This window comes from Schistocerca nitens, chromosome 7, assembly GCF_023898315.1.
Source record: "Schistocerca nitens isolate TAMUIC-IGC-003100 chromosome 7, iqSchNite1.1, whole genome shotgun sequence".
In the NCBI taxonomy this organism is placed as follows: domain Eukaryota; kingdom Metazoa; phylum Arthropoda; class Insecta; order Orthoptera; family Acrididae; genus Schistocerca; species Schistocerca nitens.
This window is the reverse complement of record NC_064620.1, coordinates 314,927,644-314,955,003: the sequence shown is the minus strand read 5'-3', so window position 1 is coordinate 314,955,003 and position 27,360 is coordinate 314,927,644. Positions and strand designations below refer to the sequence as shown.

The window sequence follows — 27,360 nt, the reverse complement described above, 5'->3', positions numbered from 1 at the left end:
TACTTTTTACTACCATAAGAATGTTCAATAACTGTGATAGTGTAAAATACGAACATTCCACGTATCAACTGAAAATAGCGTTTTGCCTTCACCATTGAGAGTGTTACTTGCTTTGATCCTATAAAAAAAATAATTATTTACATGAAGCACGGTTCAAAGGGCAAAAGATACAGCAGGACCCATGGGTTAAACTGGTAGGGTAAAGGAAAATACTCTGTGTATTGTAATGTGCCTAAATTTTCCCTTGTATGGAAACATCCAAACATTATCAGATGGCTTTGCCTTCAAAAAATTGATAAACAAGAATAGTGATAAATATGAGCATTATTAACACCAAAAAATTTCTATACAGGGGGATGTTAAACAGTGCTGGTGTATTTGGTTTGTAGGTGAAGTGTTCGAACTGTCTATTTCATGAGAATGTAGGCTAGTTATAAAAATTATCTTTATGAGATAATCAATGTTAAATGGTGCTAGCCGGGCAGAATCAGTCAATTTAATGTCCGTACGCATGTGTAGTACTCTAAGTACTTTAGCTGATGTGTGCAAGCAAGTATGATACAGCAATAACTAGAACTGAAATGAGGTTTGCCTCGACAAAGAAGTAATTATGATGTGAGAGTATTGGAAGGTTGTCGAGGGCATAGAGGCATTTTTAGTTTTTATTGGAAGTAATGATAAACATGGGAATGATGATGGAGAGATATATGTTTATTAGCTGTATGATTGAAGTACGAACTCTTTCAGTACAAATACTGTATCATGTAGAACTGGAACAAATGTAGCACAAGTACCAAGTAATGACATGTTAGGTATCATCTAAGTACTCACTGGACGTTTAGTTACATGAGTATATGGAACTGTTCCTTTTTTCCTGTGTGTGGAATCACTATCTCTTGGTTAATTTTAGTTCTACTATATCCATCATTTACTATGTTCTTAACTTCGTCATCACGGTCTCGAACATGTCCGTGAAATATAATGAGATCTTTTTCCTTGAGTATCTGCGCTTGTTTCCTCACTGTTTAATATTTATATCCCGTGCTTAGCTGCCAAGACGAACAAGAATTTGCTTATGCTGATGACTTTGCCCGTGCTATGTACAACAAAAGGCTTCGGTGATGTAATGCTGTCTCTTACTATGGGTCTGAAGAGAGCTCTAGTGTACTTAAAAAGCCACCAGCAACTATCCACCAAACACGCACATCTATGTTTTTCCTTCTGAGCAACGCAATGTGCAAAACAATAATCTCCCTCTAAATTTAAGAATAAAAACAATGAATTCATTAAATTAGCACATATGGGTGAATTAAAGCTGTAGTAGTTGCTCTAATGGACACAGAGAGAGGTGTGTGTGTGTGTGTGTGTGTGTGTGTGTGAGAGAGAGAGAGAGAGAGAGAGAGGGGTAGGAAGGGGAGGGGAAAGTAGAGAGACAGACAGCCACCCTGTCACAGTTTTACAACTTCACACGTTAGATTTAATACAAGCGTTCAGATATTTAATTTTTAATTACCGGTTCAATCTTAGTACTTGAGGAAATTCTAGAGCCAGACACTTCTCTGGTCTAGGGTTTGAGCTGAGCAAAACAAAACTCTCCAGAAATTGCTTGAAAGCAATAAGGGTAATTAAGCAAACTTAATTAGTAATTTGAGGGAAAATTTTGTCCGAATTCTCGTAGCCAAACGAAGAGTGACAAAGGGACAAATAGGGTATCAATTTGAGCAGCGTGAGATCTTGTTTGAAAACAAGATTTAAATGCTTGAAAGTAATCAGGGTAATTAAGAAAGACGTAATAATTGATTTGAGGAAAAATTGAAATATTTCACGAACAGTTGCTGCTAGCTATGAATAACGAAGTGTCCAAAAGTTCATCTCCTTAAGTTCTAGCTATTTTGCACATAAGAAGTTACATTGGGGTGATACTGTAAGTGTCACCAAATGTTTGCGCGAAGTGAAACAAGACTCCCCAGAAATTACACACTGGATTTTTATCCAAATTTTCACAGCCAGACGAAGTGTGCGAAATAGACTAATCACGTATCAAACTGACTAGTGTGAGTTCTACATTTTTGCAAAAATTATTTAATTATTTGGAACTAATCAGGGTATTCAAGAAGATCGAGATTTATATTACATTTCATGCTTTCTTAACGAAACTTCAAAATAAAAAAACTTGAAAAAACGATCGCAATATTTTATGAATTGATATGTCTAACAGTAAGAAATAAGTACATTTGAGAAACATTTGCCACGCCTTTGAATGATGCTCGAAATCATGTACAACAACTATCCTCTAGTACTCTTTGAAATTCTAAGTTAAACTCTGAACTTAATATTCTCATTTGGCACCTCATTTGCCGCACATAATTGTTTTTATCATTCAGATCCGCCTTAACAATTTATGTTAAGTCCTAATACAACATCAATGTGAAAAGATGTACATATAAAACAATTTTTCATGTCTCATTATATTAGACGCATTGTATGATTAAGCAAGCAATGTGACGCAGTCCATTTTCATTATACAGAGACGCATATCATGTCTTTATATGGGCTACTTTATACGTCTATGACCGCAACTGATTTCGGAATATATAAGAAAATTGTAAGGTGTAGTCAAACTTAAACAAACGCGTAAGCCAACCAAACGGTGATAGCTGTGCTTCACTAGTGAATCAGGAAAACAGGAGCTACAAGTTACAGAATAAAAGTAAATGCATCTAACTATCAACTAAACATAAATATATATGTGGAACAGTGATATGGTTCTATTTATTCAAGACTCTGTTCTTCGAGTCAAAGATCGACCGCGAATACTCAGTTATATTCATAGGGCACTGATTCAGAATGGGCGCCCTTTATTCATCATAACCTAAATTTATTAGTAATAAAAATTTATTCTGGTTTAAAGTAACAGGCACTCTTGGCTGCTACACAAAATTGCTTGAAATTATCCTTCTCTTTCCATACTAATCGTTTTATTTGCATTTATTTTATAAACTGTCTTCGTGAGATTAAAGTTTTCGTATTTAATTTCTCTTTTACAAGGGCGTGCTGGGAAGTAATAACTCCGAATTTTTTACTCTGTTCTTAATATCGGTGGGGATGTTACATGCCATGCATATTATATAGTCGTCATCCCCGCTTCGCCGACGCAAGTTAAAACTCTCTCCCGCTAGAAGGCTCCGAATAATAGCGTCCGCCCCCGTTAGCTGGGTGGTCAGCGCGGCAGAATTCCCCGCCAAGGGGCCCGGATTCGATTCCGGGCTGGGCAGGAGATTTTCTCCGCTCAGGGACTGGGTGTTGTGTTGTCTTCATCATCATCTCATATTCATCCGGCGCGCAGGTCGCCCAGTGTGGCGTCGAATGTAATAGGACCTACACCAAGGCGGCCAAACCTGACCGCCCAGTGTGGCGTCGAATGTAATAGGACCTGCACCAAGGCGGCCAAACCTGACCGCCCAGTGTGGCGTCGAATGTAATAGGACCTGCACCAAGGCGGCCAAACCTGACCCGTCAGGGGCCTCCCGGCCAATGACGCAATACGCTCATTTACATTTCCATAGAAGAATGTATGCTGTGTACAATAATGATTGTATCAACATTATTAATGTGCGAAGTTGCGTTGTTCCTGTTCGTAATGAAGGAAACAGTGCTGGTGACATCATCGTGTGTGACAGACCTCGGAGTGGACGATTGCCTGCGGCAACCGACGAGACTCATCGCAAACGAGTTGATGAACTCACCAGAGAAAATTGTGAGGTAACACAGAAACACCTCTCGGGTAAGTGTGGCGTATCGTGAGAGATCATAGGGGCCATCACTACAGAACTGCGGTACACAAAACTGTGTGGGCGGTGGGTACCTCGAATGCTCACTCTTGACATGAAACAGAGGAGATTGGACTTGTGTCAACAATTTCTTTTGGTTCAAATGGCTCTGAGCACTATGGGACTTAACTTCTGAAGTCGTCAGTCCCCTAGAACTTAAAACTACTTAAACCTACCTAACCTAAGGACATCACACACAACCATGCCCGAGGTAGGATTCGAACCTGCGACCGTAGCGGTCGCGCGGTTCCAGACTGTTCTCTTTTGGTTTTTGAGCGTGAGGATGACGAGTTCCCTAACAACATAGTGAGAGCTGACAAAACCTGGTTCACCATTTCGACCCTGAAAGTAAAACAGCGTCAATGGAGGTCCGCCGCAAAGCATCAACTGCGACAAATAAGTTCAGGACCATGCTGTCAGCGGGCAAACTCATGCTCACAGTATTCTGGGATGTTCAAGGGGTGGTGCATTTGGAATCCGTATCTAAAGGCACCAACATGAACACTGCAGGGTGCTGCAAGACTCTCATAAAACTGGAAACACGAATTCCAAGAGTTCGACCACGTTTACTGTCGCTCTCCTTCTGCATGGCAATGTCAGACCACACATGAGCGCTGGGTCATCTGCAACAATCCGACGCCCTGGGTTCACTGTCTTCGCTCATACTCGATGCAGCCCCGACTTGGCCCCATGAAGTTTCAGAAAGAGCAAAACTCCTGATGTATAAGAATTATTACATCCCTATTGTCACCTATGGTGGAGAAACATGGCAATGACAGAAAGGGACTGGAGCAGACTGCAAGCAGGGGAAATGAAATTTCTCAGAGCAGTTAAGGGAAAAACAATAATGGACAGAGTAAGGAATATGGAGATTAGAAAGGAAATCAAACAAGAAAGTATGAGAGAAGAAATTGAAAGAAAGAGATTAAGATGGTATGGACATGTTAAGAGGATGCATGAGCAGAGACTCCCCAAAGTTATGGAAGAACTAAAGATGGATGGGAAGAGACCTATAGGGCGCCCAAGAACACGGTGGAAATGGGAGTGAGAATATCTGTGGAAAGGAGAGGTGTGACCTGGCAGCAAGTGGAGGAAGAAAAGTGGTGGGAGGACCGAGCCAAATGGAGAGGACTCATCAGCATCCAGACCCGGCAGTAGCTGGACCGGGATTCGGATATAATTTTTTTCTCATTTAAAAATCATAAGAGTTTTAACATACAAAATTCTGAGGCATTACTTTACAGCACGGTCTTGTAAATGTATTACTAGTATTCGTTGAAAACAGTCTTGGTTGCAATTTTAGTTTTTTTATTTTTCAATGACGCGTTTCGCCTTATTTAGGCACCTTCAGGTTATCTTTTCTAGATGGACGCGAGAGGCACCAAAGTCTGCATAAAGCGTTCCCGTTCACAGGAGCGAGTAACATAGTAAGATGGGGGCTCAGGTAGTAACCATAATGCCCAACTCGTGCCCCCATCTCACCCTGTTACTCGCTCCTGTGAACGGGAACGCGTTATGCAGACTTTGGTGCCTCTCGCGTCCATCTAGAAAACATAACCTGAAGATGCTTAAATAAGGCGAAACGCGTCGTTGAAAAATGAAAAAACTAAAATTGCAGCCAAGACTGTTTTTAACGAATACTGTTAAGCACTGGTTTGCTGTATTCCACGTATGGATTGGAAGAAATGTATTACTCTTCGACACATCCACGTAAATGTATGTCATCAACTGAAGATGAGCGAAACACGTCTTCGCATAACTAAAGCTCTATAAAAAGCATTTGTTGTTGTGTGTCTTAAAGTAATTTAATCCATAGCCACGTTGCTCAACAGCGGTTATCATGGATAAATTAATGCTCTTTGATTCGATTCTCTAGCTACGTATTGCGTTGGCGACAGGGTCAGGTCCCACGTCGTCAGCTGTAGCGTACAGTGGCTGGTAACTTACATGCAATTAGAAAACTGAGCGATTTCATCTCAAATCGTAAAATGCATGTCAGTTCATCATTATGCATTTCTCTGGAAAAAATAGATGCTAGACTTCCGTATCATATATATTAAGAAATAAAATAATTTCAATTTTTATTGTAAATTGATACAGGCCTATGAAGAATGTGAATTTTGTTAATAACTCAATATAGTACTGAACTAAAAATATGTAACAAACAAACTGCAAATACTAGTGACCTAAAAGATTTTTTGCTTTAAAACTTTCAAATTTAGACGAGTAACACACTCATAGTCTTTCTTTGTAAGCACAAATTTTAGATTTTTCTAATGTTCAAAACTATTTTCTTTTGAATTTGGATGGTCAAGTAATGCTAAATTTCCTGTTATATTACCACATACAACTCATATATCTACCTACAATGTCTTCTCGTCTTCAGCTATCTGTATTACGTAAATATATAATAACAAAAATTTTAAAAATCACGTTTTTATGAGATTTTACAAATTATTTGCTCTAAAACCCCCATCAAAAATGTATTGCGTAGTATATTAATTGGTTATTGTGTGATTTGTGGATGCAATCAAAATGAGAAATTTTTTGTATGTAAAATTTGAATGATTTTTCAACATTAAGCGTATTTAGCTCTTAATTTTTAGCGCAAAATTAGTATGTTGACAACACTTCTTTCAGATATCTTCTGTTTGGTATAAACACACATGAATTTCCATGTTAACCATCCTGCTTAGAGTTCTGTGTGTGACTCGAACTTTTTGTTGGATATAGTGCCATTGATTTAATACACTAGTGAAAGGGTGAGATGCGTGAACTATGAAAACAAACACGGAAAGTTTGTGTTTAAGAAAAGTGGAAAACATCTACCAGTTTTTATATTCTTTCGTAAATAATTCGTGTTAGTATTTTGCCACCATGACTTCTTAAACTGATAGTTCGATAGCCTTCACACCTATCAGCACTTGCTTTCTTCGGAATGGGAATCATTACTTTCTTCTTGAAGTCAAGAGGGTATTTCGTCTGTCTCATACATGTGCCACACCGAACGGATGAGTTTTATCATGGCCGGCGCTCCCAAGGCTGTCAGTAGTTCTGACGAAATATCGTTTACTCCCAGGCCTTGTTAAGAATTACACTGTGAAATTTTTCTCGCTGTATATCATATCTCCAATCACAAATGCAATGAAGTAGTCTTCCATTTATATAATATTGCCTTCAATTTCTTTAGCCTTGCGGCAGATATGTGATGAATAGGACACGGATTTTAATTACCTAAAAAAAGTTAAATATGCAAGCATTTATGACCTAAAGCTTTCATAAATATGACCTTAAAAAATAAAATACGACGTAATAGAAGGTTATTTAAAACATTCTTGTTTGTTTATTTAATTTTTTATTCACTATAAAGTAATATAAAATTCACTTCTCAAAATATTGTAAGTATAGTTCTTTCTATCTGTAGGGTTTGTGGCTAATTTGTACCTATTTATTGAATGTCTGAAAGTTTTATTTTCTAAACAGAAAGTACAATGAAAAGATCATCTATAGATACAGCAAAACAATGTTTTTATTTCTACATAGTATTTAAAGCATTTCCATTATTTAATACCGTATGTCAATCTTCAGTATCTTCAAAGTTGCACTGGATCACAAGGTGCATTTTGAAGTTTTCCATTATCAAAGACCTACGGTTGTCGCTGAGGATAGGTTTGCACCTGGAAAAGCTCCTCTCCACTTCACAAGACGTCACTGGAGCGTATTTGAAGGCAGCTAAGTCACTGGAGTTCAGCTTTGTTTCAGTATCTTCAAATGTTGCGGCATTCCCTGAAAGACTGTCACTAATTTTGCACAGTATAGAATATTCAGGATTCCGTTTGAGAACACTTTGCAATTTGGTTTTCACTTTGTCAGCCACATGACCACGAGCTCGACTCAACTTACTCTGCACATGTTGCACAATACTAAGGGCCTCACATAGCTGAGTGCCAACAGCTTCCAGTCGTTTGATGGCTTTTGATATCACTGAAAAATTGACGTTGATGTATGCCAAGTTTCGAGACAATGTATCTGTAAAAACTTCTTTCACAATTTTGATAGCACTTGACTCATCGCTAGCAAGCTCACAGAAGATTGTCTTTATTTGGGTGTAGTTGGTGCAGCAATACTCAGCAGCAGTAAGCCAAGAACCCCATCGTGTAAGAACAGGCGTAGGTGGGAGGGGCGTTGAAGGTGCTTGTTCATTAATTTGTCCACGTCAGGGTAATCTGATCACACCTCTTCGGCAACTCTGTGCAACGCATGTGCAAGTCAAGTGGCGTACACCATACGGGGGAAGAGAATCTGAAGCCCTTTGGATGCTTTAGCCATATATGAAGCACCATCTGTTACAAGCAGCAAAACGTTCTCTCTTTTCACACCATCCGGCCACAGTAGTTTCAGAGAGTTGTCAAACAAAATATCAGTCGTCAAATTGTTTACTCTATCGAGAGCTTCACACGTTAGTAGGAACATTCTCCACGGCCATCAACTTTTAGAACACCAACAACAACATTTACAATATATCGCCCACTAATATCCGTAGTTTCATCAGTCGACAGCCAGATCTTTTTCTCAGCAATAGTAATTCGTATTTTGTTGAACACATCATTGTAGCACATGGATAGATAGTTTTTTCTCAGTGAAGATTCATATGGAACTGGATGTGGTGTGTACTTCTCCAAGAACCGTCTGAAGCGTGGATTCTTCAGATTTTCCAATGGGATGTTGCAGGACACTATCATCTCACAGATCCTTGCAGAATGATTGCACGGTTGACGATTGACCTGTTTGTTCAAATAACAGCGTTTGCCTGCTGTTATTTTCAGCACTTGGTTTCACACGGCTGCTGTGTTTAGCGGTATTACAGTGTTGTTACACATTAAAGCGCTTTTCTGCACTAATTTTAACTTCACACAGTCTACAGAATAATATTTTCCCATCAGTACTGAAGAACTTCTCTCCAAATTCTCGAACATATCCTCGCAACTTCACGCTGTCGGAGCACTTTGCTTTAGGCATGTTGAACAAGGCAGAGGCTGTATTCAAACTGGTTACTGGGAACACCTGTGCGACTGCGATGATTATTACGGCAGAAGCCTTTGTTGGCTCTGAGAGCGTATTGTCGACTCTGCACAACAATGTTTTATGTTCGCGAAACGACTGTTGTGGTACACCGATTTTCTGCTACAGTCCTGAGAAATAAAGCTGTGCACTAATTTATCTGTTTATCTTTCATAATAGCACGTTAAATACTGTCTCGTGAGCAACATATTCCTTTTCTAATTCGTATGTCCCGTAAGATACGACAAAAACGGAATATGAATATTTGGCAAAAGTTGACGGAAATATGACCTATTATATTAAAAGTTAGCCGTAATATGACATATTACTAAAATTTGTTGAAATATGAGTTTATTAGCACAATCAAAATACACTTTTCGACACTAAAATGCCTAGATTTGTGTAAAAATTGTTCTAAAATTCAGCCTATAGTTCAGAAAAATATATGACTTGTCATTAAAATCCGGGCCCTAGTGATGAAACATCAGACTGGTGATAAGCTATGATAAAATTATAACGTCTTAGTAACACGTTAATCTATTTTTGTAATATACGTGAATATTTATTTAGCGTCGTTGAGCGAATGTGAGCCGCTCTCAGCAGCCGAAATAGTACAGTCTCCGTTTTCAGAGGGGCTAGGATGTGGAATAAACCAACTCAGTCTGTCGCTGGTTTTTCCCGAGAGCGCTGGGCTCGAGCGAGTATGAGCGAGCAAAACGCCCTTTGCAGACCTCTTAGTCTAGTCATCTTATGGGGCAGCCGCAACTGTACAATCACATTTTGGAAAATTAAGAAACCGCGAAAGTTGGTTAATCCCCCAGCTTTTATTGTGTATACACGGTTGGTTTCGGAACAGTTAAAGTTCCATCGTCTGGTGCAAGAAAATAATATTACGAAATCAGCATGCTTGAGGAGCACGCGTAGCGACTCAGTTGTTCGCTGCCGTCTCCGAATTGGACACACGCGGTTGACCCACAGCTATCTCCTTCGCCGTGAGAACCCGCCCAAGTATCGCTGTGATGCAGGGCTGACAGTGGTCCATCTTCTGATGGACTGCCCCCTATTAGCCCCCTTGCGGCAGGCCTTAGATTTAACCAGCTGCACTTCCTTTAATTCTAGGTGAAGATGACTGTATAGCTGACTCAGTTTTACGTTTTATCCGTGCAGCTGGGTTTTATCACTCACTCTAGTGTGGGCGCTCTCGCATGATTTCTCAGGCTACAACCACTCCAGCGACTTTTAATTGTGACGTGGATACCAAAATAGTGTATTTTGTGGTAACAAGTTGTGTTGGTATCTCTATCAACGCTTTCCAGCTGGAGGTTCTTCGTGTGTAGTTGAGAGACTGACCTTTTACCTGATCCATCAACCACTGTAGTCTGTTTTACTCTAGTCAACTATTTGCTCTGCTCTTTTAAGTGTCCTCTATTTTGTATTATTGCGGTGTTCATTTTAGCTCTGAACCCCTTGGTGTTCCCTCCCTGACCGCTACGGTCGCAGGTTCGAATCCTGACTCTGTCATGGATGTGTGTGATGTCCTTAGGTTAGTTAGGTTTAATTAGTTCTAAGTTCTAGGCGACTGATGACCTCAGAAGTTGAGTCCCATAGTGCTCAGAGCCATTTGAACCATGCGATTAGTAGACGAAAGGACGTGCCTCTCCAATGGGAACCGAAAACATTTGATCGCAAGTTCATAGGTCAACCGATTCCTCCACAGGAAAACACGTCTGATATATTCTATACGACACTGGTGACGGCATGTGCGTCGCATGACAGGAATATGTTGTCGACAGCCGGCCGCGGTGGTCTAGCGGTTCTAGGCGCTCAGTCCGGAGCCGCGCGACTGCTGCGGTCGCAGGTTCGAATCCTGCCTCGGGCATGGATGTGTGTGATGTCCTTAGGTTAGTTAGGTTTAAGTAGTTCTAAGTTCTAGGGGACTGATGACCACAGCTGTTAAAGTCCCATAGTGCTCAGAGCCATTTGAACCATTTTTTTGTTGTCGACCCACCTAACTTGTACACTTGGCGAATGGGTAAAAAGATTCTTCTACCTTGGCCGATTTAGGTTTTCTTGTGGATGTGATAATCACTCCCAAAAAAGTGATGAAAACATAAGAGTTTGTCACATAAACTGCAACAATTGAATGCAACAGTTTCACAGTCGCACAGTTTTCTCTGTGTTCTGTCAAAACATATGTTTTTAACGTTTTCAAATTTTTCCGTGTGTAGAACGTCAAATCCTGCTTATGTCCAAGCAAATCTGAACATGGCCTGGAATTTTGGAGAACGAAGTTGATTATATAAAAAATTCAACTTTTCACTCGAGGGAAGACTTGAACCAAGAACCTCTCGTTCCCCAGCTGCTCACGCTAACCACGGGACCACGGCGCTCCTGAGCTAACACTCTCCTTGATGTTGCCTATCTTGCTCATGGACTACTCAGTTTGTATATTTTGCTTATTTTTTTCATAGTTCCACACAACTTCCTTTTTTCTCGATTGATCTGTGTTCAGTTTTTCAAGGCCTATCCACAGTGCCAACTTAAAACTAAATCTGAGGTGGGTGCGTTGGGGAGGTTCCCTTGTAAGTTCTAGGCGACTGATGACCTCGGAAGTTAAGTCGCATAGCGCTCAGAGCCACTTGAACCATTTTTTCCCTCCCTCCCTCTGGGTGCAGAGGTTACGCTTTTACTGTATAGGCCGTATGTCTGTTTGGAACAGGGGACTGATGACCTCGATGTTTAGCCCCCATCAAACCCCAAAACAAACCAACCAACCAACTTATTCATCAGAGGTCATTGTCACCGCAACTTTGATTTCTCGGTATTTGGAAACTGCAGTTTTGTACCTGCGATGCCGATCTTGTTGGCGCCGAACGCCTTGGCGGCGGCGACGGTGAGCAGCCCGACGGGCCCGGCGCCGATGACGAGCACTTTGCAGCCCGGGCAGACGCCGGCCAGGCGGCACGCGTGCACCCCCACAGACAGCGGCTCCAGGAGCGCCCCCTCCTCCAGCGACACGTGATCTGGCAGTCTGCGCACAACGCCACATGGTCAGCAGTCGATTCAGTCTACCGACACCGGAAATCAGCTATAACCTAGATGGAGGATGTTACAGCATGTACAGGGTGTCCAGAAAAGGGCTTCCTGATTTCAAAATTAAATATCTCGAAAACAAAGATCGATAGAGGAATGTAGTAAACTGTGTGTTTGTGTGAAAGCTGTAAGAAGTTTATACAGCAGTTTGAAATAATAGTTACAAAAGCTGCCAACAGATGGCGCTGTATGCTGTACAGCTCATATCAGCATACATAAGTGAAATAATCGTATGAAAACAATCTTTGCAAACAATCACATCACAATGTTTTTAAAATGTTCACCATTGACACTACAGAGGTGGCGCGAAGGAAGAATGAAATTCGCCATCACATTTCAAGTGTCTCAACCGAAATGGATTCAAATGCCACAGAGATCGCCGATTCAAGCTCGCCCAGCGTGGCGGGATGCTTCGGGTAGACCATGTCTTTCACTGTGCCCCACAGAAAAAGGTCACAGGGAGTCAAATCCGGCGAATATGGAGGCCAATCCATGCCTGCACCAGTAAATTTGGGGTATTCCAAAGCAATGACTCTATTCCCGAAGTATTCCTCAAGAAAGCGAAACACTTGTTCGGGCCGATGAGGTCGGGCTCCATCTTGCATAAACCATTCAGTAGCTGGTCGATCCTCTAATGCTTGCTGTGTGGCAACAAATTGTTCCAAAATTGCAACGTAACGTGCACCAGTGACCGTTTCTCGAATGAAAAAAGGGGCAATAATGCCTCTGCTGCATACTGCAGCCCACATAGTAACTTTAGGAGAATACAGTGGTTTCGCTTCACACCAATATGGCTTTTCGGAACCCCAAAATCGCCAGTTCTGCTTATTCACGTATCCATTCAGGTGGAAGTGTGCTTCATCTGTAAACCAGATGCAGCCAACATAAAATCCTTCACTATCAATCATTGTGAGCATCTGATTAGCAAAGGCAACCCGTTGTTGCACAGCTCGTACGGGTATGGCCTGGTGCGTTTGAATTTTGAATGGAAACATGTGTAGGCTCTTTCTCAGTATTTTCTGCGTGCTGGAACGCTTCAAACCAGTCTCAGATGCAGTTCTACGGACGGATGACATTGTATTTCGCTGAATAATTCCAGAAACTGTGGCGATATTTTCAGGCGTAACTGCGTTTTGCTTGCGGCCAACATGCCCCACTAGATCATCAGTTACGCTGCCTGTTCGTTGAAATTTTGCGAAGAGCGTACGAATGGTTTTCGCATCGGGTCCTTTTGGAACATTAAATCGTGCTTGAAAACTTCGCCTTGTTGCCGTAGGACTCTCTTCTAACCTGTGGTACTCCAGTACCAGAAAAACGCGTTGTTCAATGGAGTACATGGTTTTAATCTCTTCCTTCGGTACGCTAACCTCCTTTCACGGTTCAATAGCGGAACTAATCGCTCTGGGCTTCGGATCACTATTTATACTAGACATTACGTATGGCGATTACAGCGCCATCTATTAGCAGCTTTTGTAACTAATATTTCAAACTCTGTATAATCTTCTTACAGCTTTCACAATAAACATACCGTTTACTGCATTCCTCTATCGATCTTTGTTTTCGAGATATTTAATTTTGAAATCAGGGAGTACTTTTCTGGACCCTCTGTATCTTCGTATTTGTACAAACACAGATGCGAAAGCACATTGGCATTGTTTTTTACAAAGTGACCCCAAAGTCCATTTATATTGGAAAATGCAGTAATTGCTGAATAATAGAGGTGGAGAAGTAAAACTTGATACACATGCCTGAAACCAAAAACGAGTGCAAAAAAGGCTAACAGATGGCGTTGAACAGCAACACAACAGCGACCACTCATGAGAATCGTGTATGAAATTAACTGTAGTGAGAGAGGGAGTCAGATGCGCAAACATTTTTCGTGTGAGCACTTAAAAGTTCAAATGTGTGTGAAATCTTGTGGGACTTAACTGCTAAGGTCATCAGTCCCTAAGCTTACTCACTACTTAACCTAAATTATCCTAAGGACAAACACACACACACTCATGCCCGAGGGAGGACTCGAACCTCCGACGGGACCAGCCGCACTGTAGCACTTCAAAAATGGGAGAAAATGACGATCTTGTCTAAAGTGTTATGGGCCAACGTAGCCCATTTTACACTCTTAGGGTTTGTCAAAACCTACTTGTTCAGAATTTGGGCTACCGAGAATCCTAGAATTGTCGTGGAATCCCAGTTACATGACGAAAAAGTCTCGGTGTGGTGTGGATTACCACATCAATCGTGACTGGATCCTTTTTCTTAGAGGAAATTCTGTGTGCTGCTTTTCAGACTGTCACCGTGACCAAAGAAGACGAAATAAATATTTCTGAATTCCAATCAAGAACAACTGCCAAGATGGAAACATAGAAGTAAATATCCTCGGAGTAACGAAGCAGCTTAAATCACTTAATAAAGGCAAGGCCTCCGGTCCAGATTGGATACCAGTCAGGTTCCTCTCAGAGTATGCTGATAAAATAGCTCCATCTTAAGCAATTATATACAACCACTCGCTCACAGCTAGATCCGTACCTCAAGACTGGAAAATTGCTCAAGTCACATCAATACCCAAAAAGAATAATCCGGCCGGCCGGAGTGGCAGAGCGGTTCTAGGCGCTTCAGTCTGGAACCGCGTGACCGCTACGGTCGCTGGTTCGAATCCTGCCTCGGGCATGGATGTGTGTTATGTCCTTAGGTCAGTTAGGTTTAAGTAGTTCTAAGTTCTAGGGGACTGATGACCTCAGAAGTCCAATAGTGCTCAGAGCCATTTGAACCATTTTAGGAGTAATCTGCTGAATTACAGGCCTGTCTCACTAACGTCGATTTGCAGTAGGGTTTTGGAACATATACTGTATTCGAACATTATGAAGTACCTCGAAGAAAACGATTTATTGACACATAGTCAGCATGGTTTCAGAAAATATCGTTCTTGTGAAACACAACTAGCTCTTTATCCTCATGAAGAAGTAAGTGCTATCGACAGGGGATCTCCAATTGATTCCATATATTTAGATTTCCAGAAGGCTTTTGATACCGTTTTTCGCAAGAATCTTCTAACAAAACTCAGTGGTGTGACTGGATTCGTGATTTCCTGTCGAAAGGGTCACAGTTCGTAGTAATAGACGGAAAGTCATCGAGTATAACAGAAGTAATATCCGGCTTTCCCCAAGGAAGTGTTATAGGTCCTCTTTTGTTCCTGATCTATATTAATAAATCTGAAGCCTGTAAATTGAACTAAATACTTAGGGATTACAATTACAAATAACCTAAATTGGAACGATCACATAGATAATATTGTGGGGAGAGCAAACCAAAGACTGCTATTCATTGGCAGAACACTTAGAAGGTGCAACAGGTCTACTAAAGAGACTGCTTACACCACGCTTGTCCGCCCTATTCTGGAGTATTGCTCTACGGTTTGGGATCCGCATCAGGTGGGACTGACGGATGACGTCGAAAAAGTACAAAGAAGGGAAGCTCGTTTTGTATTATCGCGAAATAAGGGAGATAGCGTCACAGACATGATACGTGAATTGGAGTGGCAATCATTAAAACAAGTTAGTTTTTCGTTGCGACGGGATCTTCTCATGAAATTTCAATCACCATTTTTCTCCTCCGATTGCGAAAACATTCTGTTGGCACCCACCTACATAAGGAGAAATGATCATCACGATAAAATAAGAGAAATCAGTGCTCGCACAGAAAAATTTAAGTGCTCGTTTTTCCCAAGTGCCGTTCGAAAGTGGAACGGTAGAGAGTCAACTTGAAGGTGGTTCATTGAACCCTCTTCCAGGCACTTTATTGTGAATAGCAGAGTAATAACGAAGATGTATAGATGTAGACGTGTGCGAGGTACGCCAAAATGTTACAGAATCGCAGCATCCGTAGTCTTGTTGATAAACATCTGGTTGAAGGTACGACTTTTATGGAGGATTGTGTTCCACGCCATATTGCTGCACACTTGAAATATTTCTTGCATACATCGTTTGATGAGGATTTCCAGGTCCCAGACAGCAACCCGCGCGATTGTTAGTTGTCATATTGCCAGAAGTCGCAAGACTACCGCGATCGTCCGACCTCATTAGGGACGCCAGATGACAACATCCGAGCAATTTCTCACGTCACCTACTGGTATGCTGTATAGTGCTGTTCACAAGATTGTCCATCATTTACAGGTATTGTTGAAGAATCACCGGCATGTTGAACATTTGTATTTTCTAAAAACCAGTCGCTATACTACTCATTGCATTTGTAGCACGTGAAGCACAATCTGTTTGTCATTTTGTGTACTGTTTTCGGTTTCAACAAAATCCCATGTTATTTCAAGCGTGTGTCAATTTTTAGCTCTATACCTACATTATTCTGTAAAGAACTGAATTTCAAAATGTTAACTGACTTCTAGGTCACCCTCTATATTTATACTCATACGGGACAGCTGAGAAAAGTGCCTATGGCGGGAAAAGTGCCACTGCGGTCACAGGAGCTACGAGGTGCCGATATCCTAAGGGAAATACCTCAAATTATTCTCCATCGAGTCTACAAACAATGCTGCTCGAGGAACATTCGCAACCTCTACTATAATGATCACATTATAGTAGAGGTTGAACATGCCGCTTCAATTCTAAGGTATTTTTTTATTTTTCAATACTTAAAGCACCACTGGTTTCTGGCTGTGATAACTTTGTGTTCTGGCCCCGAGCGCCCTGATGGACAAGTATAGGACGCGGTGTACCACCAACGAGCGCAGAGTACGGCGCTCGGGGTCACAACACTAAGTTATCAAACCTGATTATGGGCATGTAAAAGCCACAAACTGGTTGTGCTTTAACTACTGAAAAATGAAAAGTATCTTGCAACGGAAGCAGTATCATTAGCCTCTCCTATTCTTGAGCGCCCAATCACCCTATGAAACTTCTCTGCTGCGCCGCTCTTCAGAGTTATTATATTTTTTTCTGGATTTTCATTACCCTGATGTAATGTAAGAAGGTGGGACATGGATAAACTGACAGAACCATAAGTTGTAAAGAGTTTCAGGGAGAGCATTAGGGGACGATTGACAAGAATGGGGAAAAGAAACACAGTAGAAGAAGAATGCGTAGCTCTGAGGGATGAAGTAGTGAAGGCAGCAGACGATCAAGTAGATAAAAAGAAGAGGGCTAATAGAAATCCCTGGGTTACAGAAGATATATTGAATTTAATTGATGAAAGGAGAAAATATAAAAATGCAGTAAATGAAGCAGGCAAAAAGGAATACAAACCTCTCAAAAATGAGATCGACAGGAAGTGCAAAATGGCTAAGCAGGGATGGCTAGAGGACAAATGTAAGGATGTAGATACTTATCTCACTAGGGGTAAGATAGATACTGCTTACAGGTAAATTAAAGAGACGTTTGGAGAAAAGAGAACCACTTGCATGAACATCAAGAGCTCAGATGGAAACCCAGTTCTAAGCAAAGAATGGAAAGCAGAAAGCTGGAAGGAGTATATAGTGGGTCTATACAAGGGCGATGTTCTTGAGGGCAATATTATGGAAATGGAAGAGGATGTAGATGAAGATGAATTGGGAGATATGATAGTGTGTGAAGAGTTTGACAGAGCACTGAAAGACCTAACTCGAAACAAGGCTCCAGGAATAGACAACATTCCATTGGAACTACTGACAGCCTTGGGAGAGCCAGTCCTGACAAAACACGACCATCTGGTGAACCAGATGTATGAGACAGGCGAAATACCCTCAGACTTCAAGAAGAATATAATAATTCCAAGCAGGTGTTGACAGATGTCAAAATTACTGAACTATCAATTTAATAAGTCTTGGCTGCAAAATACTAACACGAATTCTGTACAGATGAATGGAAAAACTGGTTGAGCCAACCTCGGGGAAGATCAGTTTGGATTCCATAGAAATGTTGGAACACGTGAGGCAATACTGACCCTACGACGTATCTTACAAGGAAACCTCCCCATCGCACCCCCCTCAGATTTAGTTATAAGTTGGCACAGTGGATACGCCTTGAAAAACTGAACACAGATCAATTGAGAAAACAGGAAGAAGTTGTGTGGAACTGTGAAAAAATAAGCAAAATATACAAACTGAGTGGTTCATCGGAAGATAGGCAACATCTAGGACACTGGGAACGCAGGAGTGCTGTGGTCTGGTGGTAACGTGAGCAGCTGTGGAATGAAAGGTCCTTGGTTCAAATCTTCCATCGAGTGAGAAGTTTAATTTTTTATTTTCAGTTTATGTGATAAACTCTTAAGTTTTCATCACTTTTTTGGGAGTGATTATCACATCCACAAGAAAACCTAAATCGGGCAAGGTAGAAGAATCTTTTTACCCATTCGCCAAGTGTACAAGTTAGGTGGGTCGACAACATATTCCTGTCATGTGACGCACATGTCGTCACCGGTGTCGTATAGAATATATCAGACGTGTTTTCCTGTGGAGGAATCGGTGACCTATGACCTTGCGATCAAATGTTTTCGGTTCCCATTGGAGAGACACGTCCTTTCGTCTACTAATCGCACGGTTTTGCGATGCGGTCGCAAAACACAGACACTAAACTTATTACAGTGAACAGAGACGTCAATGAAGGAACGGACAGATAATAACTATGCAAAAATAAAGAAAGTAAAATTTTCACTCGAGGGAAGACTTGAACTAAGGACCTCTTCTTCTGCAGCTGCTCACGCTACCACGGGACCACAGCTCTCGTGAGCTCACGTTCTCCTTGATGTTGCATATGTGGCCCATGGACTACTCAGTTTGTATATTTTGCTTACTTTTTCGCAGTTCCACACAACTTCTTCCTGTTTTCTCGATTGATCTGTGTTCAGTTTATCAAGGCCTATCCACTGTGCCAAGTTATAACTAAATCTGAGGGGGGTGCGATGGGGAGGTTCCCCTGTTAGAAAATAGATTAAGGAAAGGCAAACCTACGTTTCTGGCATTTGTAGACTTTGGAGAAAGCTTTTGACAATGACACTGGAAGACGCTGTTTCAAATTCTGACGGTGGCAGGGGTAAAATACAGAGAACGAAAGGCTATTTACGATTTGTATAGAAAACAGATGGCAGTTATAAGTGTCGAGGGGCATGAAGGGAAGCAGTGGTTGAGAAGGCAGTAAGGCAGGGTTGTAGCCTATCCCAGATGTTATTCAATCTGTTTACTGAGCAGCAGTAAAGGAAACAAGAAAAATTCGGAGTAAGAATTAAAATCCATTGAAAAAGAAATAAAAACGTTGAGGTTCGCTGATGACATTGTAATCCTGTCGGAGACAACAAAGTAGCTGGAAGAGCAGTTGAACGGAATGGACAGTGTCTTATAGGGAGGATATAAGATGAACATCAACAAAAGCAAAACGAGGATAATGGTGTAGCGGCACTAATTTTTAAGATGGGAAAGTTGGTTTTGTGCGATACTCTGAGCCCAAGTTACAGCCAGGTGCGGGCTGGATTGCAGTGAGTTACGCATACCAACGTTTGCAAAGTAGGGTGGAGGCCACGTGGCCATCGAACCAATGAAAAGAGTAAAAGCAGCGGTCCGCGTGGCTTAAGCTCTAGGCATAACACAAGCTCTAGGCAGAATGAGCCCACTGGCGCAATATGGGTGTGGAGCGTACGTGACTCGGAGCAGCATGTCAGCAAAACAGCGTCACACAGCCGAGTATAAATAGGTGCCGTTTTCTAATGAGATTCATTCGAGTGTGGCAGCTCTCCTGGATGGCGAGGAGTGTCACACCGCCGGCTACACGCGGCAATAGATGGGGCGCCAGGGTCCCAGTCCACAGTGGGTCTTTGGTTCGAACCTGTGAGGCCAACGCTGGGTCCACTGCCAGTCAGGGAGGGCCACTCTCCGGCTCGCTGCCGCGGGCAGTCATCTCAGCTCCCGACTCACGCTGGAGACTTCCCGAGGTGAGGGACACAGATTCGGACGCCGGATCACGGGCGGTCGTTGCCGCCGCATTCTCAGCTACGCCAGCGAGGTAGAGGCAGCAGTGGAGCCGGCCTACGGCTCCCGGCGGAGCAGCGCAGAAACGACGAGGACGGTGGCCACTGAGTCGTCTGCTGGCGCAGCCATCCTGACGTAATCGGAACTCTGCAGCTGGCGTACAGGGCCGGCTCGCACAGCGTATTGCACTGAATCGCTAGGGCGGTGGCCTCAGTATTGTGGGACCCAGTGACGCAGAACGAGGTTAATGGGGCTCTGTAGCTAAAAAAAAATCATTTGTAAAGTTCTCGACGAGTTTTAATACGGCAACTCCTGGCACTCACCCACTACATTTGGTGTCTTCCCGCTACATTTGGCCATCCTGATACATTCGGTGGCAGAAGTCGCCCCAACAATGTAATGTAGTCGAATTAAATTGGGTGATGCTGAGGGAATTATATTAGGAAATGAGACGCTTAAAGTAGTAAATGTGATTTGCAATTTGGGGAGGAAAATAACATGATGGTCGAAGTTGAGAGGATATAAAATGTAGACTGGCAATGGCAAGGGAAGCGTTTCTGAAGAAGAGAAATTTGTTAACATCGAGTACGGATTTAAGTGGCAGAAAGTATTTTCTGAAAGTATTTGTATGGACTGTAGCCATGTATGGAAGGGAAACGTGGACGATAAATAGTTTAGACAAAAAGAAAATAGAAGCTTTTGAAATATGGTGCTACAGAAGAATGCTGAAGATTAGATGGGTAGATCGCATAACTAATGAGGAGGTATTAAATAGAATTGGAGGGAAATTTGTGGCACAGCTTGACTAGAAGAAGGAATCGGTTGGTAAGGAATGTTCTGAGGCATCAAGGGATCACCAATTTAGTATTGGAGGGCAGCGTTGGGGGTAAAAATGTTAGAGGGAGAACAAGAGATGAATGCACTAAGCAGATTCAGAAGGATGAATGTTGTAGTAGGTACTGGAAGATGAAGAAACTTGTACAGGATAGAGTAGCATGGAGAGCTGCATCAAATCAGCATCTGGATTCAAGACCACAACAAGAACAAGAATGTAAGAGTTAATTTAGTGTATTTGTTACTGTGAGGGAACGACACTTTCCTCTTTTTAATGAAAATGTGTTGAAAGTGTATCTCATGACTCCATAATCCTACTTTAGTAAATGAAATTTCGATCATTCTATTACAAGGCATGCAGCTTTTGTGTAAATGCGTTAATGTGGGCAAAGTGGCCATCTTGGCGGTGGCTTCTGGCCACATTGTGCACGAAAATAATGTAAAAGCATTGACCGAAAGAAGAGCTAAGCGGTGTTCCTTACAGCCAGTCCCTATAACAAACACAAGGAAGTGGCAAATAAAGAAAGAGAAGAAGTACAAAGTGAAAAGAAAGAAAACGGAAAGCAGCCGAAAACAAGAAAGGCGGGGCTAGTATCTTCCTGCAGTGGTCGGTAGTTTTCTCTTAGCCGCTTGTTTACACTGTTGAACCCGGGTCGTGTGGAGCTGCTTGCTGGTGAACTCACGCTGCCCGAAATAGTGGGTTCGCTGGTGCCAGGTCACCCTCAACTTGTAGCCATACTCTCTGTTCATATCTTCAGGGAGATTTTGATAGTCTCTCTTATTTTTCCACGGCCGCCAAACAAGAACACGAGATTCTTGAAAATAAATAGGTCGGTACAGTCCTGGTGATATGCAGCTATATCTGATTTATTGTGGTCCACTCTTTTCTTTGAACTGTCCAATGACATCCCCGAATATGACGTTGCTAGTCAACTGACAACCGATGTAAGTCAATATTCAGGGTGAACATTCATAAAAACGACGAACTACAGGGAAGGATTCCTGACTGGAAATGGAAGAAAAAATGTCCTATGATCATATGTGCGGAAGTGGACAGTGTGCATGCAACGACAAGAAATCATCCCAGAACATAATACAGAACTGCATCGCATCCAGGTCACAACAGATGTTCATGCGTCTTCCATCGGATGCAGTGGGCGCGTTCATACATCGCATCACGGATTACCGCACTCTTTCGCATGTTACGGCCTCTTTCCAAATAGCGTCAGGGGCGTCATGAACACGCTTTTCAAAGGTCTGCACATCAACTTGTTCAGCATACACACCGCTTATCAGCTGCTGCAGAGATAAATTTCCAGGGGTTTAAGTCCAGTGCTACAGGGCCCCCGAATCTTATCCAGCGTCCAGGGAAGATTTTATTGAGGTGCTGGCAAATTGTAATGCGAAAGTGGGGTGGTGCTCCGTCGTGCAGAAACCGCATAACCTGTCATATTGCCAAAAACTCATTCTCAAGCAGCCCAGGCAGGGTATTTCGCAGGAAGTCCAGGTACCTTCCTTCGTCAAGGCGTTGTGGAATAATAACTGATCCAAGTATATGTTCGCCAAGAATCGCTGTCCACACACTGGTTCTGACCATAGGCTACTGAGACATCTCAACCATTCCCCGAGGATTGTCTGTAGCCCACAAATGACGATTACGCAGATTGACGGTGCCAGTTCTGGTAAAGGTTGCTTTATTGGTAAAGAGGAGCGATGACAGAAATCCCATAGACAAAATTCTTCCCGTAGAGGGAAATCAGCTACTGATAATCCTAGCACTCGATGCAGATAGTAATGATAGTACGGGCTGTCATGCAGGATACACGTAATCCTACTGTGGCTTACACCATGTCGGCGGGACACTCGCCAGGCGCTTGTACTATGGTTCGTCTCAATATCCTGCAGAACCTGGTACTCCAAATATGGTGTACGCACAGCTCGCTGCCTCCCTGCACGTTCGACCACCTTAAAGGGCCTATGATCACACAAACGCCCAAAAAGGGCTTACAATGTCGTGTTATGTGGTTGGTGTCTATGGGAGTATTTTTTTTTTTTTTTTTTTTTTGGCATAACCATGCTGCCTCTCGACCTTTTCCATCTGCTGGGCCGTACAAAAACACCATGTCGGCTTGTTCCCGATGTGAATACAATACCATTCTAGTGATTACAGTACGCTGCGTCAATTACACAGCCTGCAATACACAAGGAAGACAAGGCGCATGGTTAGAGGAACTTTCATTCGTCAGCGTCATCTACCGTGGAAACGACGCATTTCCGGACATATTTTCATATTACCTTCTTTCTACCGTTTCCAGTCAGGAATCCGTCCCTACAGGTTGGCGGTTTTACTAACGTTCACCCTGTCTAGAGGACGAACATCACCACACTCCAGCAGTTAGCAGCTCGCTTTAGCGTTTCATAACTTCGAGGCATAATACCGTAAATGATTTTCTTCGTATTTATCCTGGCCGTGGAAGCCTACCAACTTACGGTATATCTTTCTGCATCTGTGCTACTCTTAGAATGCAGCTGTGATGACCGACTGAACTTCAGTTTCGCCAGAGACCCTGACCCGGCTGGAAATAGTGATGGCGGTTACCACTGAAACACACGGTTTTCGGTAACAGAGGTTCCTTTCGTCCCCAGTTTAACCTGACTCTTAAAACCATTCAAAATAACCGGTCTTTTAAAAAACCGATTTTCGGTTTTTGCTGCTGTTTCTTCCAGTAATTAACGTAGACTTTGGACAAAGATTGAAAAATTCTAATGACTGTGAAGGAGGAGGAGATACTTTTCGATACGGGGTTGAGGTTGTGGCAGAGATCGATCCCACTGTCTCCAGCAAAGATTGCTAAAGTGAAAGAGAGAGATTCAGCGACAGCAAGAGCGAGAGATCATAAGCTGAAGCTATCCTTCATTGTCACTTTCGGATGTTATCCAATTTTCACCCTGAAGCAGCCACAAAATTAAGGATTGAATTATTATCTCAAGAATATAGCACGTCAATAAAATTGTGTGTAAACGAGTATTAATGAAATTCATCTTCTCTTCCAAGAACACTGTAGATGGTTTCTCCTTACATAATGCCTCTAGCCTGTTGTGGATCCTCTAATTTTTAAGCGTTTAAAGCAAATAAAACACTGCATTTCGTAAAATATACCTGCAGACAAGAGTTGGTACCATTCTGCAATACTACTGATGTTCGAGAACAACAGCGAGAATCTACTTTATAGACCGGATGGAGGCAAGTCTTCCACATGGCTCACGTACTGTCTAATAGGACACACCACATAGCAACAGGTATATTACTGTCTCTGCAATTCTGTACCGATTCATACGGAATGTGTTGCTGGTTCCTAACTGCAGATGTTGTTACTAAAACAGTGCTGATCGCTTTTTCCAATCGAATTCCTGCAATATCGCATATTTCAGAGCAGCTGAACTCTTGTGAATAAACATTGTTCATTTTTTAAAAAAAGTTTAATTTAAAAACCAAAAGTTTTAGGACTGCTGCTACGGAAAACTGAAATGTCGTTTATTTTGGGCAGTTATTCGTGGAAAGTAAAAAACTGCTATAACCAAGATCAAAAAAATACCGACCTATACCAGTTATTCAGAACTAAAATAGCGTTACCGGTTTAAACCGGTCGGTTTTTTCCATCGCTAGCCGAAAAGTGAAATATCGTTAGTGAGTCGCCTACCGCCGTTCTCTTCTGCAAATAAGTGTGGTCTTCATATGTAATCTGTCATGTGGAAAACATTCGGTTATGGATACGGCACGTAATACAGAAATTTTACACACCACTTTTAAAAGAAGACTGCCGTGCTGGAAGACAAGACGATGAACAACAGTAAAACAACTTGACTGTATTCTTAACGAACAAACTACACTTGGATGACAAGGTCATGGGGTAGCCATATGTACATATACAGATGACGGTAGTATGGCGTACACAAGATATAAAAGAGCAGTGTATTGGCGGAAATGTCATTTGTAATCGGGTGGTTCATTTGAAAAGGTTTCCGACGTGATTGTGGCCGCATGGTGAAAATTAAGACTTTGAAGGCGGAATGATAGTTTATGTAGAGTTGCAAGCAGCACTGAATAAAATAATCTCAGAAACCAATGTGGGACGTACGACCATCGTATCCGTTAGGTCTGTGCGGTGAAATGTGGCGTTAATGGGATATGTCAGCATACAATCGACGCGAGTGCCTTTGCTAACAGGACGACATCGCCTCCAGCGCATCTCTTGGACTTATAACCGTATCAGGTCGATCCTAGCCAACTGGAAAACCATGGCGTGGCCGGGTGAGTCACGATTGTAGTTGGTAAGAGCTGATGGTAGGGTTCGAACTTGGCGCAGACCCCAGGAAGCCACTGAGCCAAGTCGTCAACAAGGCTCTGTGCAAGCTGGTTTTGGCTCCAAAATGATGAGGTGTGAACCGATCATTGGCTGGAAATGGTTATGTTCGGCTACTTGCAGACCATTTGCAGCCATTCATGGACGTCATGTTTCCAAACAACGATGGATAGCAATGAGTCACGTGGATGACAGTGTGTCATGTCTCAGGGTCACAGTTGTTCACGATTGGCTTTAACATCTTTCTGGACAGTTCGAGAGAATGATTTGACCATCTGGATTCCATCAAACATTTATGGGACATAGTCGAGACGTAAGTTCGTGTACAAAATCCTGCACTGGCAACACTTTCAAATTATGGACGGCCGTAGAGGCCATAGAGGCAGTAATTGGGAGCTCCAGTTGGTCACGTGTTAAAAAAAAATTTTTTTAGCATAGATCAGGTAAGTCACAGCCCAGTTCGCTTATATCTACACCATGCCCCGCAAACCATCTTAAGGTGTTCTGGGGAGGGTTGTTCTGATACCAGTAACTGAAACCCCCCTACCCTGTTCCACGCGCGAATCGTATGTGGGAAGAATGGCTGTCGGTAAGCCTCTCTATTCGCTCTTATTTATCGAATTTTCTCGTCGTTGTCATCAAGCGAGATGTATATGGCAGGAAGTAATATGCTGTCCGATCTCTTCCTGGAAGGTACTTTCTAGAAACTTCTGTGGTAAACCTCTCCTTGATGCACAACGCAACTCTTGTAACGTTTGCCAATGAAGTTTGTTGAGCACATCGGTAACTCTCTCGCGCCGACGAAACGTGCCGTCCTTCATTGGATCTTCTCTATTTTTTCTATCATTCCTACCTTATAATTATCCCATGTTGATGAGCAATACTCAAGAATCGGTGCAACAAGCACCTTGTAAGCGAATTTCTTCGTGGAGAAGTTACATTTCCTTAAGAGTCTTCCTATGAATCTCAGTCTGGCATCCGCTATTCCCATAATTTTTTATGTGTTCGTCGCACTTAAGGTCACGCTGGACAGTTACCCTAGATATATTATGGTAGATACTGTTTCCAGTGGTTTATCATCAACAGTGTAGCTGTACAGTAGAAGCATTCTCTCACCATATATGCGCTATCTGTTACATTTATTTACATTCAGGTCAACTGCCAGAGCCTGCACCATCCATCAGTCCTCTGTAGGTCGTTCTGCAAATCGTTACAGTTTTCTGGCATTTCTACTTTGTTACAAGCAACCGCGTCATCTGCAAACAGGCTTAAAGAGCCTACGGCGCTTTCTATGAGATCATTTATATACACTGAAAACAGTAGATACAGGCTATATGCGATAATGCGATAATGAATAGCTCAGTAAGCAGTCCAGTTGAGGAGGACTGGACATCTCTAAAAACGGTAACCACAGAAGTTACAAAGGTACTAGAAAGGTAAATACGAAGAAATTATGGATAACATAGGAAATACTTCACATAATGTTTCGGAAAATTCAGCAATACATAAATACATGTCACCTAGAAATTAAAGAAACAAAGTGCAGGAAAGCTAAGCCGAAATGGCTGCATGAAAAAATGTGAAGAGTTAACAAATGATTGTCGGAAGCACTGACTCAGCATGCATAAAAGTCGAAACAACCGTCGGTGAAATTAAAAACAAGGGCGGTAAAGTTTAAGATTTCAATGGAATTCCACTGTTAAATGCAGAGGAGAGAGCAAATAGGTGGAAGGACTACACTGAAGGGCTTTATGATGGGAAAGACTTATCTGACGGTGTGGTAGAAGAAGAAACAGGAGCCGATAGGGAACAGGTAGAGGATCCAGTCATAGAATTTAAGAAAGCTTTGGAAGACTTAAGATCAAATAAGGCAGAAGGGATAGATAACATTCCATTTTAATTTCTAAAATCATTGGGCTAAGTGTCAATTAAACGACTTTTCACGTTGGTGTGTAGAATGTATGAGACTGGCGATATACAATCAGACTTCGGGAAAACATCATCCACACAGTTCCGGAGACTGCAAGAGGCGACAAGTGCGAAAATTATCGCATAATCAGCTTAAAAGCTAATGCACCCAAGTTGCTGAAAGAATAATATACAGAAGAATTCAAAAGAAAACTGAGGATCTTTTAGATGACGATCAGTTTGGCATTAGGAAAGATAAAGGCACCAGAGAGGCAGCTCTGAAGTTGCGGTTGATAATGGAAACAAGACACGTTCATAGGAT

The 27,360-nt window shown here is 42.1% G+C and overlaps 1 protein-coding gene across 1 annotated transcript in view; it reads right to left on the bottom strand.

Annotated features, from left to right (window-relative positions):
• LOC126195598 (sorbitol dehydrogenase-like) overlaps window positions 1-27,360 on the bottom strand; it is an 82,991-nt gene that overhangs the window by 19,830 nt on the left and 35,801 nt on the right. The window contains exon 5 of the mRNA XM_049934224.1: window positions 11,738-11,922. Coding sequence (XP_049790181.1) covers window positions 11,738-11,922 — 185 coding nt within the window. The remainder of the gene's footprint in view (window positions 1-11,737; window positions 11,923-27,360) is intronic.